The 15,144-nt window shown below is 52.6% G+C and overlaps 3 protein-coding genes across 8 annotated transcripts in view; 1 reads left to right on the forward strand and 2 right to left on the reverse strand.

The window, feature by feature from the left end:
* Positions 1-7,067, reverse strand: part of Trpm4 (transient receptor potential cation channel subfamily M member 4) — a 47,717-nt gene extending 40,650 nt beyond the window's left edge. The window contains exons 1-2 of one of the 4 annotated variants that reach the window (XM_045134345.1): positions 7,047-7,067; positions 5,999-6,066 (exon numbers count right to left, since the gene is read on the reverse strand). In XM_045134345.1, the coding sequence (XP_044990280.1) occupies positions 5,999-6,066; positions 7,047-7,052 (74 nt within the window). In that variant the 5' untranslated portion in view covers positions 7,053-7,067. Of the gene's footprint in view, positions 1-5,998; positions 6,067-6,305; positions 6,418-7,046 lie in introns of those variants that run through there. The other 3 variants (XM_045134344.1, XM_045134343.1, XM_045134346.1) reach the window with 3 other exon arrangements.
* Hrc (histidine rich calcium binding protein) lies at positions 6,707-11,403 on the forward strand. 2 transcript variants are annotated; one of them, XM_045134347.1, is made up of 6 exons: positions 6,707-9,545; positions 9,619-9,689; positions 10,108-10,176; positions 10,361-10,415; positions 11,055-11,091; positions 11,265-11,403. In XM_045134347.1, the coding sequence occupies exons 1-6, from the start codon at positions 7,298-7,300 to the stop codon at positions 11,299-11,301; spliced, it is 2,517 nt and encodes an 838-aa protein (XP_044990282.1). In that variant the 5' UTR covers positions 6,707-7,297; the 3' UTR covers positions 11,302-11,403. The 2 variants fall into 2 exon arrangements, with proteins under 2 accessions (XP_044990282.1, XP_044990283.1); XM_045134348.1 differs by having other exon boundaries at positions 6,707-9,400.
* Positions 11,404-11,531: 128 nt separating this feature from the next.
* The window catches only part of Ppfia3 (PTPRF interacting protein alpha 3), a 38,284-nt gene continuing 34,671 nt past the window's right edge, over positions 11,532-15,144 (reverse strand). Inside the window, exons 23-28 of one of the 2 annotated variants that reach the window (XM_045134342.1) lie at positions 14,935-15,032; positions 14,379-14,554; positions 14,201-14,269; positions 13,839-14,010; positions 12,394-12,465; positions 11,532-12,310 (exon numbers count right to left, since the gene is read on the reverse strand). In XM_045134342.1, coding sequence (XP_044990277.1) covers positions 12,407-12,465; positions 13,839-14,010; positions 14,201-14,269; positions 14,379-14,554; positions 14,935-15,032 — 574 coding nt within the window. In that variant the 3' untranslated portion in view covers positions 11,532-12,310; positions 12,394-12,406. The remainder of the gene's footprint in view (positions 12,311-12,393; positions 12,466-13,838; positions 14,011-14,200; positions 14,270-14,378; positions 14,555-14,934; positions 15,033-15,144) is intronic. The other variant, XM_004672253.3, reaches the window with a different exon arrangement.

Raw genomic sequence — 15,144 nt, forward strand, 5'->3', positions numbered from 1 at the left:
ACTGAGCCAACTCCACAACCTCCCACCCACTTTTTGAAACAAGGCCTCTCTTGCTGTTTTGCTGCTACTGCAGGTAAATTTAATTGCCTGGCTCAACCTACATGTTTATTGTGACGATTAATCTATATTGTCAACTTTACTGGATCCAGAAACCAAGTAAGATGTATGCCTTTGTGGCAGATCTGTAAGTGCATTTTCAGGAAAGATGAACTTATCGGGGAGACCATCTTCCAGGGTGGACAGCGATTCTGGGGTCAGCTCATATATAACCAGATTCCACGAAAAAGTGTGGCTTTTGTCTAACCACTCTTGCTCCTTGCTGGTGAGCGCATCTCTCCTGTTGCTGCCATCCTTTGCTGACACTGGAACCTATCTTCTTCAGTTGTCCAACATGGACTGAAGACCAGCAGCTCTCCAGCAATGCCACAGGTCTTCAGGAAGAGATTGGGACTGCCCAGGCATCCAGCCTTGTGGACTTAGCAGCCACCAGGTTCTTAGTCTCTTGAGCCTGCAGACAACCATTTTTGAACTGCTCAGCCTAAATCATGTAAACCAATCTAATAAATCCCCTTTGTAATACATAAAAAAAAAAAGTAGCTGGAGAGATGGCTTAGCGGTTAAGCACTACCTGTGAAGCCTAATGACCCCGGTTCAAGGCTCGATTCCCCAGGACCCACATTAGCCAGATGCACAAGGGCTCATGTGTCTAGAGTTCATTTCCAGTGGCAAGAGACCCTGGTGCGCTCATTCTCTCTCTCTCTCCCTCTCTCTCTGTGTTGCTCTCAAATAAATAAAAAAATTTTATAAAAACGTAATTTAGGTTGGGCATGGTGATGCACACCTTTAATCCCAGCACTCAGGAGGCAGAGGTAGCAGGATCACCATGAGTTTGAGGCCACCCTGAGACTACATAGTGAATTCCAGGTCAGCCTGGGCTAAAGTGAGACCCTAACCCAAAAATCAAAATAAATAAATAAATAAATTTTTTTTAAAGTAGCTTAAACTGGGCTTGGTGGCTCATGCCTTTAATCCCAGTACCTGGGAGGCAGAGGTAGGAGGATCTCCATGAGTTTGAGGCCACCCTAAGACTACATAGTGAATTCCAAGTCAGCCTCAGCCTGGGCTAGAGTAAAACCCTGCCAAAAAACCAAAAAACAAACAAACAAACAAAAAAATGTAGCTTAAGGGCTGGAGAGACAAGTTAGCAGTTAAGGGCTTGTGTGCTAAGCCTACTCCCCAGAACCCACTAAGCCATATGCCCATGGTGGCACATGTGTGTGGTGCTCGTTTGCAGTGGCTAGAGGCCCTGGCATGTCCATTCATTTTCCATCATCCCTCGTATCTTAAATAAATAAAATAATTTTTAGCCGGGCATGGTGGCACACACTTTTAACCCCAGCACTTGGGAGGCAGAGGTAGGAGGATCGCCATGAGTTTGAGGCCACCCTGAGACCACATAGTGAGTTCCAGGCCAGCCTGGGCTAGAGTGAAACCCTACCTTAAAAAACAAAAACAAAAAATTCAGAAGCCGGACTTGGTGGCACACGCCTTTAATTCCAGCACCCGGGAGGTAGAGGTCGGAGGATTGCCATGAGTTTGAGGCTACCCTGAGAATACAGAGTGAATTCCAAGTCAGCCTGGGTTAGAGTGAGACCCTACCTCGAAAAAACAAAAATAAATAAATAAATTTTAAAAATTGGGCTGGAGGAATGGCTTAGTGGTTAAGACATTTGCCTGCAAAGCCAAATGACCAGGACCCACATTAGCCAGATGCACAAGGGGGCACATGCGTCTGAGTTCATCTGCAGTGGCTGGGGGCCCTAGCACACCCATTCTCTCTTCCTCTCCCTCTCTCTCTCTCTCTCTCTCTCTCTCTCTTTCCCTCTTTCTCCCTGTGAAATAAAATAAAGTATTTAATGTAGCTAAAGTTGGGCATGGTGGCATACATTACACATTTGACCCCAGCACTCGAGGCCAAAGTAGCAGGATCTCGGTGAGTTTGAGACCAGTCTGTAGCTACTGAGTGAGTTCCATATCAGTCTAGGCTACAGGGAGACCCCTACTTTGAAAAAAGAAATGTAGCTTAATCTCCTTGCCTGCTCCTTACTCTGTTTCAGAAGAAGTTCAGATTTACACAAAGTAAGGATCAGGGTTTTGTTGTGTTTGTTTGCTTTTAGTTTTTAGATTTTTTAAATTCATTTATTTGCAAGGAGAAAGAGAAAAGAAATAGGTGTACTAAAGTGTCCTGAACCACACATAAACTCCAGATGCATGTGACACTTTATGGATCTGGCTTTTGTGAGTTCTGGGGAATCGAACCTCGGTCCTTTGGCTTCACAGTCAAGGGCCTAAACCACTAAGCCATCTCTCCAGGCCCCTTTTCTTCCTTCCTTCCTTCCTTCTTTCCTTCCTTCCTTTCTTTCTTCCTCTTTTTTTTTTTTTTTTTTTTTGAGATGAGTTTCCATCGTGAAAACTCAGGTTAACCTCAAATTTATGACATAGCCCCAGCTAATCTTAAACTCCTGATCCACCTGCCTTCACCTCTCAAGTTCTGGGATCACAGGAGTGCACCATTATGCCACACAGGACAAAACAGGCAAGCTCCTAAGGCCTGTTGTGCACCCTGAGCTCCCATGAGGGGGCACAGCCTCCTTCCTCTCTTCTTTAACACCAAGACCTCAACCTGCCTCAGTTGCCCAACTTTATCTTGCTACCCATCTTATCTCTAGCCTTGGACCCTCTTGTTCCCTCCAACTTCCTGGAAAGGCTTCTGCATGGAATGTTCTGAAGCCTGGCCTGTAGAGCCTAGCCACAGGGTCTGCTATCTGCTTGGGACTCCTTATATCATGATGAATTAAACTAAAATCAAACTGAGAATTCAATTTCCCACTCACATAGGTCACATCACGGGTGTTTGGTCACCTCAGGTGGACAGCCACTGCCATACTGAATGCAGGTAACATCTTCACCTCAGTAGAAAGTCCTAGTTGGACAGTGCTAAGAAGTTCCCTCCCAGCACGGGAGAGATGGCTCAGCAGATCTAATGACCTGGGTTCAGTTCCCTAGTACCCATGTAAAGCCAGATGCACAAGGAGGCGCACACATCTGGAGTTCATTTGCAGTGGCTGGAGGCCCTGGCGCGCCCATTCTCTCTGTCTCTCTTCTCTTCCCTCTATCTCTCTCTGCAAATAAATAAATACATTTTTTGTTTATGTTTTTTGTTTTTTGAGGTAGGGTCTCACATTAGTTCAGGCTGACCTAGAATTCACTATGTAGTCTCAGGGTGGCCTTGAACTTATGGTGATCCTACCTCTGCCTCCTGAGTGCTGGAATTAAAGGCGTGCACCACCATGCCCAGCTCTTGTGTGTGTATATATATATATATATATATATATATATATTTTTTTTTTTTTTTTTTCCGAGGTAGGGTCTCACTCTTCTCAGGGTGGCCTAGAACTCACAGCAATCCTCCTACCTCTGCCTCCTGAGTGCTGGGATTAGAGGCGTGCGCCACCACGCCTGGCTTAAATTACATTTTTTAAAGACAGGGTCTTAGCCAGGTCTCTCTCTCTCTCTCTCTCTGCTTGTAAATAAATATTAAAAAGAAAAAGGGGCTGGGGAGATGGCTTAGTGGTTAAGGTGCTTGCTTGTGAAGCCTGTGTAACTCAGGTTCAATTCCCCAGTACTCATGTGAGTCAAATGCACAAGGTAGCGCATGCATCTGGAGTTTGTTTACAGTGGCTAGAGGCCCTAGCTTGCCCATTAAAAATAAAATAAAATAAAAATAAAAAATAAAAAGAAGGAGAAGAAACTAGGCATGATGGCGCATGCCTTTAATCCCAGCACTTAGGAGGCAGGGGTAGGAGGATCACCGTGAGTTTGAGACCACTGTGAGACTACATATTGAATTACAGGTCAGCCTGGGCTAGAGTGAGACCCTACCTCGAAAAAAAAAAAAACATACTGGCAGCTTGCAGCCTCCCTCTGCATCACCTGTAACATTTCATCTACTTCTACAAATTCAATTTCAATGTCTGTCCATAGCTGGGACATCACAGGCCTTCCTTTGAGCCCCTTCCCCACAGCACTGCTCATGACTCCAGACCCAATATGTTCACAGAAGTTCAGGCCACACTCAGCAAATTCCTCAAACCTGCTTTTCCTGGGTTCCTCACCTTAGAGATAACTCCCACCACTGTGAGCCCAATTACCATTCCTCATGTTCCCAAGCTCTATCCTCCCACTTCTAAATCTCTGCCTCTCCCTGACCTGACCTCCTGTCTTCCTTCATAGACTGTTTTGTTATTGTTGTTGTTTTGTTTTGTTTTTTGTTTTTCAAGGTAGGGTTTCACTGTAGCCCAGGCTGACCTGGAATTCACTATGTAGTCTCAAGGTGGCCTCGAACTCATAGCGATCCTCCTACCTCGGCCTCCCGTGTGGTGGGATTAAAAGCGTGCGCCACTTCTTAGAGTCAACTCAATCTCTTCCCAGGCTTCCTGAACTCCTATTTATCCTCACATAGCCCTCAAGTACAGGGCCCACCCTGTGCCTCTTGTGTCTCCCTGCCCTTTGGGGTGGCCTCTGCCCCTGTGAGGTCTGGTGCCCTCCTCCTCTGTGCCTCTCACTCATGACAACACTGTCCACATTTAACTTTTTACACTCTGTTTTCAAGCCATGCCATGTTGGTATTAGAGGAAATCTTTCACACGTGATTCTTGTTCTGAGAGTGACCTTCCCAGCCCCTTTTTTCTTGTCACACAACATGTCACCTCATCCTCCCTCTAAAAAGTCACCTGGATTCCTCAACTGCCATTTCCTGACCTTTCCACAATAACCCTTTATTGTCTCCTACCTCTTGCCAAACCTGAGGTTCTGTATTGTTTTTTCGAGGTAAGGTCTCACTCTAGTCCAGAATGAACTGGAATTCACTATGTAGTCTCAGGCTAGCCTCGAACTCCCAGTGATCCTCCTATCTCTGCCTACAGAGTACTTAAGGTTCATTTTTGTTTGTTTGTTTGGGGGTATTGTGTGTGTGTGTGTGTGTGTGTGTGTGTGTGTGTGTGTTGTGGTCGACTCTCACTGTAAACCAGGCTGACCTGAAACTCAAAATGATCCTCCTATCTCGTTCTTGCTGGGGAGACCATGGATGTAGCCAGAACTTTTCCGGCTCATCCTGTGGCCACAACCATCCTATGCAGTGGAAACTGTGGTCTTGGAGTGGGGATTGAAGATGTTTCCGGATGATCTCTAATCCCTGGACCCAGTTCCAGCATTACCTTGTTTAGTTCTTGGGGCAACCCCACGAGGGCGGGGCTGTCCTATGCCCAGGTGACAAAGGACGCCAAGAGCATGGAACTGACTTGCCCCAAACCACAGATCGCAAATCTCAATGAAACGAACCATGGAACAGCCTGGATACTATGCTGGCCCCACCTTGCCCTGGGACACTGGGAGGGGTTTTGGGTGGGTGGGTGGATGACGCCCATAGACACAAAACATGACACGGAGACAGTCACTCGTGGAAGAGAAACAGAAGGAAACAGAACAGCCCTGCAGCATTCACAAGACCGCCCCTCTCCCCGCTCAAGAATCCTGGGTGCATGCACCCTTTGAAGGGTCTCTCAGGCCAAGGGTAGGGGGAAGAGGAGGGTAGGGACTTCTGCGGTGGGCGCGGTCTGTGCCCTGGCAGAACCTCTGGAGGGGCTTATGCAGAGGGTAGGGCCGTCTGCAGTAAGTGGGACTGTCTGTGGGGGCGAGGCCTGTCTTTAGTGCGCGGTTAGTCTGCAGTGGGCTGGGCTGTCTGCTGGGGGGAAGGGGTCTGTGGTGGTGGGTGGGCCCCGTCTGCAGTGCAGGGGCTGTCAGTGGTGGGCGGGCCTTCTGCAGTGAGCTGGGAAGTCTGCAGGGAGTGGGGCCGTCCCCAGAGAGCGCAGGGGAGCTGGGGGGGGGGGTCTGTGGTGGGAGGGGCCTTCCGCTGTGGGCGGGGCCAACAACTGCTCACCCGGGATCCGAGAGGTCCACTATGAACGCCGTGCACACCTTCTTCCTGAAGATCTTGGGGATCCAGCTCTGAGGACCCGAACAAGGAGGGCGAGAGCAGCCGGGTCAGCCCCACGGGATGCGCAGACACAGCCCCGCGCGCCACGACCTCTGCGTCGTCTCCCGGCCCCGGCTCAGCCTAGCCGCCAGGCCCTTCGGTCCCGGGTCCCCCTTTTCCCGGTGCCCCCGAGTCTGGCCCGGGCCCCGCGATCTGACACCGCCTCTGGGTCCCACGCCCCGGAAGCTCGCTCCCCGCCGGTTTGCGGTACCTGCTCCTTCTCCGGACCCACCATGCCGCCGCCCCGGGCTCCCCGCGATCCCTCCAGCAAACCTGCTGCCTGGTCAAACCGGATCCGCCGCTTCCCGGCCCCGGACCGGGGCGGGGAGCTCGGACACGTCAGCGGGAGGCGGGAAGAGGGCGGCCCACTGCCGAAGAGGGACCGCGCTGGGACAGAGACCCAGGGTGCACAGATCGATTCAGGGGTGGCGGAGTACAGATGGGGAGATTCGGGGGCCAGGACACAGAAGGACTGGAAGGAGGCTGAGACTTGGACACGGGGCACAGATACTGACAAGGGACTAGATGACCCAAGAAAAAAACATCCTGGGAAAAAGGACAAAGAGACCAGCCTGGGTGGTGGGGGGGGGGGGGGTGACATAGGCCTGAAGAGAGAAACAGAGTCCCAGAGAGAAAAAGGACACAGACTTGGAGTGAGTGACAACAGTCACGCAATAGGAGTGGATTGGGGAAGGGGGTCTCTGGATTCTGTGAGAAGGGTCAGGGACTCCGAATAAACAGGTGACTGAAATGGGGGGGCCGGACCCATAAAAGACAGAGATCTAGACCAGGGCATGGTAACAGGTGAGGAGTGGGAGATGCTGTCATTGGGAGAAGGCAGGCCGCCTATCTCATGCCAAGTGTCTAATGACAGGGACAGCTGGGGCTTTGGTAATTTGAACCCCCAGCACCCTCCTCCCACTGTATTTATAGCCCTGGCTTGGTCCCCTACCTCCATATCTGAATTCCAGCCACAGGAGGTCATGGAGGGGGTGGTTGAGGACTGGACTTCTTCACTGTTTCACGGACACCCACAGTCTCGCCACAATACCCCATCCTGGTTGGAACTTCTCTGTGGTTGTACCTCGAATCCTTGCAATTGAGGTACCCCTCTTTTCTGCTAGATACTCCCGTGACCTCTAGAGCCCTATGGTTCCTCAACTCGGTGCTCTAAAAGTCTAGCCTTTGTCTTTGCAGTTGCCAATGTTGAATTTGTTGGCAGACCAAAGTCAGGTCCCTTTATCCCCTCTCCTGGCCAATAAGACCCCTCAATCTACCCCCTCCTCAGTGGGAGGAGGGGCAGGCAATGAGGAACGGGATGTGACGAGAATAACTCAGGCTGAGAGTAAATTTAGCCACAGGGATGGGAGGGGAAAGACCCCATTGGCCTGGCAGCGGGGAGGGAGGGCTCAGGAACGGGGTCACAACTTGAGTCCACCTCAGAGGGGTGTCCAGTGCCGGAGGAAGATAGAGACTGAAAGAGATTATAACAAGGACAGACACAGCCTGAAAGTCAGACCCCCAAAAGGAACAAGAACCCTGAACTGTCATCACGTAGCCATAGAGCTGAAGAAGCCAGGCCTGGGAGAAGCTCTGCTGCTTAAAGTCCCCATGGGCCACCAGAGGCCATGGCTGCATACTTCTCTCCTCTGGGCCACAGTGGCCAGCCTGCTCGTCCCTCCTGCAGTGACCCAGCAGCTGAGAGGATCTGGGGTGGGGCACGGCAACTGGAATAACAATGCAGGTGTCCCTGGGCCCTTGGAGGACATGTCGGCTGAATTTGGCCACCACATCCATGGCCACGGGCGTCATCAAGATGAGGAAGATGTTTCCATGGAAGACAGGCATCATCTCCACAGCCACAGAGACCACAGAGAAGAGGAGGAAGATCTCTCCAGGGAATATGGCCATCAGCTCCAGGGCCATGAGCTGGGAGAGGAGAATGTCTCTGAGGAGGTCTTCACAGAACACGTTGCACAGGCCCATGGGCACAGGGGCCATGGCAATGGAGATGCAGGGAATCATTTCCCTGGCCACAAAAGCCACAGCCAGGAAGATGACGATGAGGATGACATTGTCTCCACAGAGCATCACCACCACATCCCCAGACATATTCACCAAGGCCATGGAGGGGAAGATGATGAAGAAGAGGAGGAGGAAGGAGAGAAAGGTGGGGAGGAGGCCTTGGAGTACAGGCAGAAGGCCCATGGTTATCAGGACCATGTGAAAGAAGGGGACGAAGAGGGCTCAGATGAACACCACCATGTCCCGAGCCACAGGCAACAAGGCCACAATGAAGACGAAGATGCTGATGAATCCACTGAGTATGGACGCCAGGCCCAAAGACACCAAGGCCATGGCAAAGAAGAAAATGAGGATGACTCAAATGAACACCACCATGTCCCCAGCCATAGGCACCGAGGCTATGAAGAAGAAGAAGATGATGATGATGATGATGATGAAGACAATGACTCTACTGAGTATGGACACCAAGCCCATGGTCACAAAGGCCGTGAGGAGGAATCAGACGAGGAAGACTCAGGGGAAGATTACCATCATGTCCCTGGTCACAGGCACCAAGGCCATGACAATGATGATGATGATGATGATGACGACGACGACTCTACTGAGGATGGACACAGTTACCAAGGCCACAGGGAGGAAGAGGATGAGGACACCTCCAGTGAACACCATCATGTGCCTGACCACAGACACCAAGGCCACAGAGATGAGGAAGATGAGGACATGTCCACTGAACACTGGCACCAGGTTCTCACACATACACACCAGAGCCTTGCAGGTGACAAGCAGGAGGAAGAAGTCACAGTCAAGTTCAGCCACCATGTAGCAAGCCATCAATCCCAAAGCCATAAGAGAGATGACGAAGACTTCCCAGAAAAATTTAAAATGCAAGTCTCTGGCCATCACCACCACGGAGTCTCCAGGGGGGATGTTGAAGACAGCTCTGCTGAGTTTGGGCCCCAGACCCCCAGTCACAAGCCACAAGACCGACAGGATGAAGGCACTGGCCAGCGTCACCAAGAATCCATCCGAAGTGAGATTAACCACTGGCCCCCAGAGTCCACTTGGGCTGGAGACAAACACCATTTGAGGGAGACTGATTCCGAAGAAGATGGGAAGGAAGAGGACCATAGCTCCCAGGAGGAAGATGATGATGGCTCAGAGCAGAGAGAGGAAGGATCCTACCATGAGGAAGAGGAAGAGGAAGGTCATGGCCTCCACATAAGCCAGGAAGAGGAGGAAGAGAAAGAGATGAGTGAAGAGAGGGTTGAGATTCAGATTCCAGTAAGCCAACATCAGAGGGAGGAGGAGGAAGAGGAGGAGGAGGGACTGGAGGAAGATATGCTTCCCTTCACCCTCATCCCTAACCCCCTGGCTGGGAGGGAGATGGTGGGAGAAGGTTCCAGTGAGGAGAGCAGAGAGGACACAGGTGAGTGGCCTGGCTGAGGGAGAGGGGGCAGACAGAGTCAGTGGGAGTCATAGCTCTTCTCCTATCCACACAGGCGCACACGATGCCCAGGAGTATGGGAGCTATCACCCGGGGTCCCTGTGTGGCTACTGCTCCTTCTGCAATGTAGGTCCTCAGCCCATACCCATCCACGTTGTCCCTAGAACCCTGGGGTTTGTGAGGGAGGACTGTAAGAGTGGGAGTGAAAAAAAAAAAAAAACATTTCCCTAGTCACACTGGCAGCCAGAGGCTGGGGGTGGGAGGAGAGGCATGATCCAGGAAGGAGAGGTCTGTATGTATGGTGTGGGGACAGCACCCTATGAGAGTTTGGGGTCCTGACACTCTTAGGCAGAGAGGACAAGCACTCTTAGGTCCTGCCCACAGAGACCGGGCCACATGTGGTCGCCCTGGGCTACTATGAAACTAGCATGGTGAAGACCGCAGAGCAGAGACTGAGCTAAGGCTGGGGAGTCAAAAAGGGAGTGACACCCTGTCTGTAGGAGTGTTAGGGTTTCTGTCTAAATCAGGCTCTTCCTGTCCCCAGAGGTGCACTGAATGTGAGAATTGCCAGTGTGACGAGGAGAACATGGGCGAACACTGTGACCAGTGCCAGGTGAGGCCTTCCTCAGGGGAACCATCTGAGTACCCCAGCCCTGACATGGTGGCGGTGGGCTGCAAACTTACCACACCCCCACCACCTCATGCCGTCTTGCTGCTGGCCCCACACTGACCCTCAGACCTGCACTACGGCCCTGACGCGGCCCTTCGTCATTCTCTCTCTTGGTTCCTATCTGCAGCACTGTCAGTTTTGCTACCTCTGCCCGCTGGTCTGTGAAACGATCTGCACTCCAGGTGAGCCCAGGGCTAGTACTGCCCCTCCCCTCCTGTGCCCCGGAAACTCTGAGAGGGGGTGGGGCCAGACCAGAGGGGTGGGGCCATATTGAGAGGTTTAGACAGGTCAAAGGGCAAGTGGGTGGAACTGGAATTCAGGGCAAGAGGCAAAATAAAGTAATGGGAGAGTGTTATAGTCAAAATACATTATGTAGTCAGGTGTGATGGTGCACGCCCTTAGTCTCAGCACTTGGGATGAAGTAGGAGGATTGCCGTGAGTTCTAGGCCAGCCTGGGACTACAGCGTGAGTTCTGGGTCAGCCTGGGCTAGAGTGAAAACCTGCCTTGAAAAAAAATCCGAACAAAAATTACGCATGTCATATATACATATGAAAATTGTCAATAAAATTTTAGGTAAAAAAGAATCAGTGAAGATTAAGGGGACGTTCTAGAAAGAGCAGGTGAAGTCAACACAAATGAAAATCAAGGTTGGGGCCACTGGAGGACAAGCAGTACGAAAGCAAGAAGGGGCGTGGCCTTCAAAGGAGGCCGAGGAGTTGTTTGGGGCAGGAATTAGGAGAGAGTAGCTCCCCCTATTCCTGAATGTCCCCAATGTCACTCACTGAGCAACCTTCAAGCCTGGACTCTGCTGTCCCCACAGGAAGCTACGTGGATTATTTCACCTCTTCCCTGTATCAGTAAGTGTGGGGGGGGGAGGGGAGGTCTGGGGAGGTTTGCCGCTTAAGGACCCGGTTTAGAGAAACGCTGGGCCACCACGTTAAAGGAGAGCCCTGGGGCTCCCAAGCTTCCCCTGTGAAATGGGAGGGTCACGACTGCAAGGACTGGCTGACCTCTGTGTCCTTCTCTCCAGAGCCCTGGCCGATATGCTGGAGACACCAGAACCCTGAAGGGACAAGTGGCTCCTACAGGTGGATGTCCCTCCCTGGCCCTTAGACCCCTTACCACGAGCCATGTTCACTGCTCTGAATAAACGCGCCCCCTCCCCGGAACCTCAGTGTCAGGCGTGGGGTCCATCTTCAGGGCACAGTAGACGGGGTTGGGGACTGGACCTGACCTCGTGGGCCTGAGGCACGAGTGGGGCAGATGGTTGTGGTCCTGACCACAAAAGCCAATCAACACAGCTTTTTGAAACAGTTGTCTTTACCCGTGATCACAGAGTAACGCCTGGGGCCTGGAGGCCAACTGAGACTCGGGGTGCGTCGGCTCCCCGCCGTCCACCTTCCCCCATGCCACGTCGCCCCGCTGCATCATGGAAAGAGGGTTTTTTCCCATGCAAACCCCGGAGCCAAAGGGAAATCCGGAGCGCAGTGCTGCGCCCCCTTAGCCCTGGGCACAGACACGGCCACAGCACGGGGGTGGGGAGACCCCGGGGACACGAGACACGGGGGGGAGGGACAGGGGATCCGCCGGATGATGACCCCGGGGACTGGCGTCCGGACGCGGCGGGCGGGGCTGAGGGACGCAAGGGACGAGGCTCGTAGCAGCGAGTCCACCTCGGCTCCCGGCGGACTGGAGGGAAGACTTGGACCTCACCACTGCGCAGAAGGGGGGACGCCTCTCTGCACGTGCGGCCTGGGAGGAAGCCCCGCCCCCTCTCGGCAGGTGAAGGCCCCGCCTCCATTCGGAAACGGATCAATAAATTACAAAGTAGAGAAAAGGGAGGCGGAAGTTTGGGGCGGGATTTCTTCCTGTCTTCTTCCGCCGTGTCCCCTGGAGTCCAGCTCTGGTGGCTGGTCCAGGCCCAGTCCACGTGGGAGGCGGGGATGCGCGCTCCCCGATGGTGGGCGGGTGGTTCAGTCCTCAAGGGAGCTCCCGGACTCTGGTCCCCGCAGATGATGCTGGGGCAGGGTGGCGAGTCGGCCCAGCCCGGGAAGGTCTTCCATCCCGTGAGGTCACCTGCACCGAGGCCGAACAGTTCATGGAGGGGGACGATCCAGTGCGCCACCCCTGTCCCCTAGGTCTCCCGGCACAGTCCTCACCTGGACTTCCATACTAGCAGGAATAGGTCCGGACTGAAACACCATCAGCCCGGGAACTGCCGGAAGTCTGGCCTGGAAGGAGAACAGCAGATGTTCAGCTTGGAACCCACCCTATGATTTCCCTAGGCATTTAAGAAAGTTTATTTAGAGAGGGAGAGAGAAAGAGGCGGGCGGGGGGATGGAGAAGAATAGGCGAGCCAGGGCCCCCAGTCACTGCAAATGAACTCCAGAGGCTTGCACATCTGTGCATCTGGCTTATGTGGGTACTGGGCAGTCAAACCTGGGTCCTTTGGCTTTGCAGGCAAGCACCTTAGCCGCTAAGCCATCTCTGCAGCCCTCCCTGGGATTCTTTTTTTTTTTTTTTAGGCAGGGTCTCACTCTGGCCCAGTCTGACCTGTAAATCGCTATGTAATCTCAGGGTGGCCTCGAACTCACGGTGATCCTCCCACCTCTGCCTCCTAAGTGCTAGGATTAAAGGCGTGCGCCATAACGCCTGGGCCCCCTCCCTAGGAATTTTTAATTATTATATTTTATTTTTACTCTCAGCACTGGCAAGCAAGCATTCTACTGCTGAGCCACGCCCCCCAGCCTCACTGGATTCTAGGCAGGAGCTCTGCCACTTGGCAACATACCCAGCCCTGGCGTGTGTGCAGGGATGTAAGTGCACCTGGAAACCAGGGGTCAACGTAGGGTGTTTCCCTCTCTCAGGCTCCACTTTATCTTTTAAGATAGCCTCTCACTGAACCTGGAGCTCAGCAATTTGGCTAGAATAGCTGTCTTGTCCCCTAGCTTTTATTTTAGTGCTAGGGATCTGAAGTTTACCGGTGAGCCATCTCCCCAGATTTTTTTTCTTTTTTGAGCTAGGGTCTCACTACAGCTCAGGCTGCCCTGGAATTCACTATGTAGTCTCAGCATGGCCTCGAACTCACGGTGATTCTTCTACCTCTGCCTCCCAAGTGCCAGGATTAAAGGCGTGCGCCACCACACATGGCTCCCCAGATTTGTTTTTCATCTTGAGGCAGTGTCTCACTAAGTTTCCCAGGCTCCCCTAAACTCATTCTTTAGCTCAGGGAGACACGGAACCTGGCAGTCCAAGAGCCTCCAGCTCGTGGGTAGCTGTGACAGGGAGGACCCCAGGGTCGGATTCTCCAAGGTTTTGGTCACCTTGGCCTCAACCCCAGGTTCCCTCCCCTGGACTTGAACTTCAGTCCCTCCCTACATCCCCACCTGGACCTGCTCTCACCTAGATACCTGTCTTTTCTCTGGGACCTGGGACTCAAATACACTGCTCAAATGACTGATATAATTTCCTACCCTGGGAAGATATGAAATTAACCCATTTCAAGAAGAGTGTCTGGCAAGTTGTCCCCAAAGCTGAAAAGTTAGACTGGTCCCTGTCCTACCCTAGGGAGAGGGAGCAACGGTCACATTTGGGAATACCCTACCTTCGGGCTGTAGTTTTCGGAGTGGGAGCCCAGGAGAGCCCAAGGCTCCTGCTGCAGCTGAGCGAAAGTTGGGGGGTAACATTTCAGCTGAGTCGGGAGTTACACCCCGAAGGTCCTTTTCTCGGAACATCTTCCTCCAAGATGGGGAGCGGCTAAAGGACTTGGCAGTGTCCTAGGTATAGGATGGAGACAGAGGGTGAGGGGCCAGGGTGGGAATTCTGACTACCCATTCCTCTGACTTGGCTCCTTCCCTGACCCTACCACCAACCACCATAGGTTGGCAAAGTCAAAATTCCACCCATAATTGTGTTAATTCTGAGGTGAAACTGGAGGCAGGGCCTCGGAGTTCCTTCTTGGCCCACCTCGTCCAGCCGCCTGTCTGTGCCCAGCGAGATGAGGTTGCTGAATTCCTTCTCCAGCAGTTGTCGGGCCTGGACAGAGAGGAGGGACAGAGGGGAAAGAGTGGCTGGAGCATGCATGCTGCAAAGTGTGTGTTGGGGGGGAGGTTCCACCATCCTCCCAGACACAGCTGTGGCTCACCTGCGAATTCTGTGTGGGAATTTGTAAAAGCAAGGCCAGGTCGGAGTAGTCGAAGGTCTCATCCAGGGCCAGTAGCGCCCCATGCACCCCACTCTCTGTGAGATTCGTGGCAAATTCCTTTAGGCCAAGTCCAGACACCCAACCCATGACCCTCTCATTGGACCACACCATCACATCTGGAAATGGAGGAGAGATTCAGACGTGCGCCCCCAGTGGCCAGGTCTAGCACCACTCGCATAATTACCTTCATGGTCTCAGCCCTAGCCAACCTCATGCCTTTTTTGTTTGTTTGTTTTTGTTTTTTTCGAGGTCGAGTTTCACCGTAGCCCAGGCTAGCCTGGAATTCACTATGTAGTCTCAGGGTGGCCTCAAACTCATGGTGATCCTCCTACCTCTGCGTATGTCACCAGGCCCAGCTTTCCCTCTTGTTTGTGGTAGCAGCGCCCCCAAGTGGCCAGAATCAACCAGCTGGTAACTCCCTGTATTGGCTCCCCTCTTCATTTTTGGTAGTTCCCAGCTCCTCCCATCACTTCTCCTCCAGGGCCACCCCAAGTACCTCGGATCTGGGTTTGGCTCTCCTCCCGCCTCCGCTCCAGGTCCTTCCGGTCATAGTTGAGCCGTTTTAGGCACATTATTCCATAATGTAGACTCACCCTGAGTGACAGGAGGAGAGTTCATAGAGGAGCCCTCCCAGAGCAACCTATTGTCCCTGTCCCCATCGGAACCCTTCCCCTAGGAGATGGGGAATACCTAACAGGCAGTTCCT

Source organism: Jaculus jaculus, chromosome 14 (assembly GCF_020740685.1).
Source record: "Jaculus jaculus isolate mJacJac1 chromosome 14, mJacJac1.mat.Y.cur, whole genome shotgun sequence".
Taxonomy (NCBI): Eukaryota; Metazoa; Chordata; class Mammalia; order Rodentia; family Dipodidae; genus Jaculus; species Jaculus jaculus.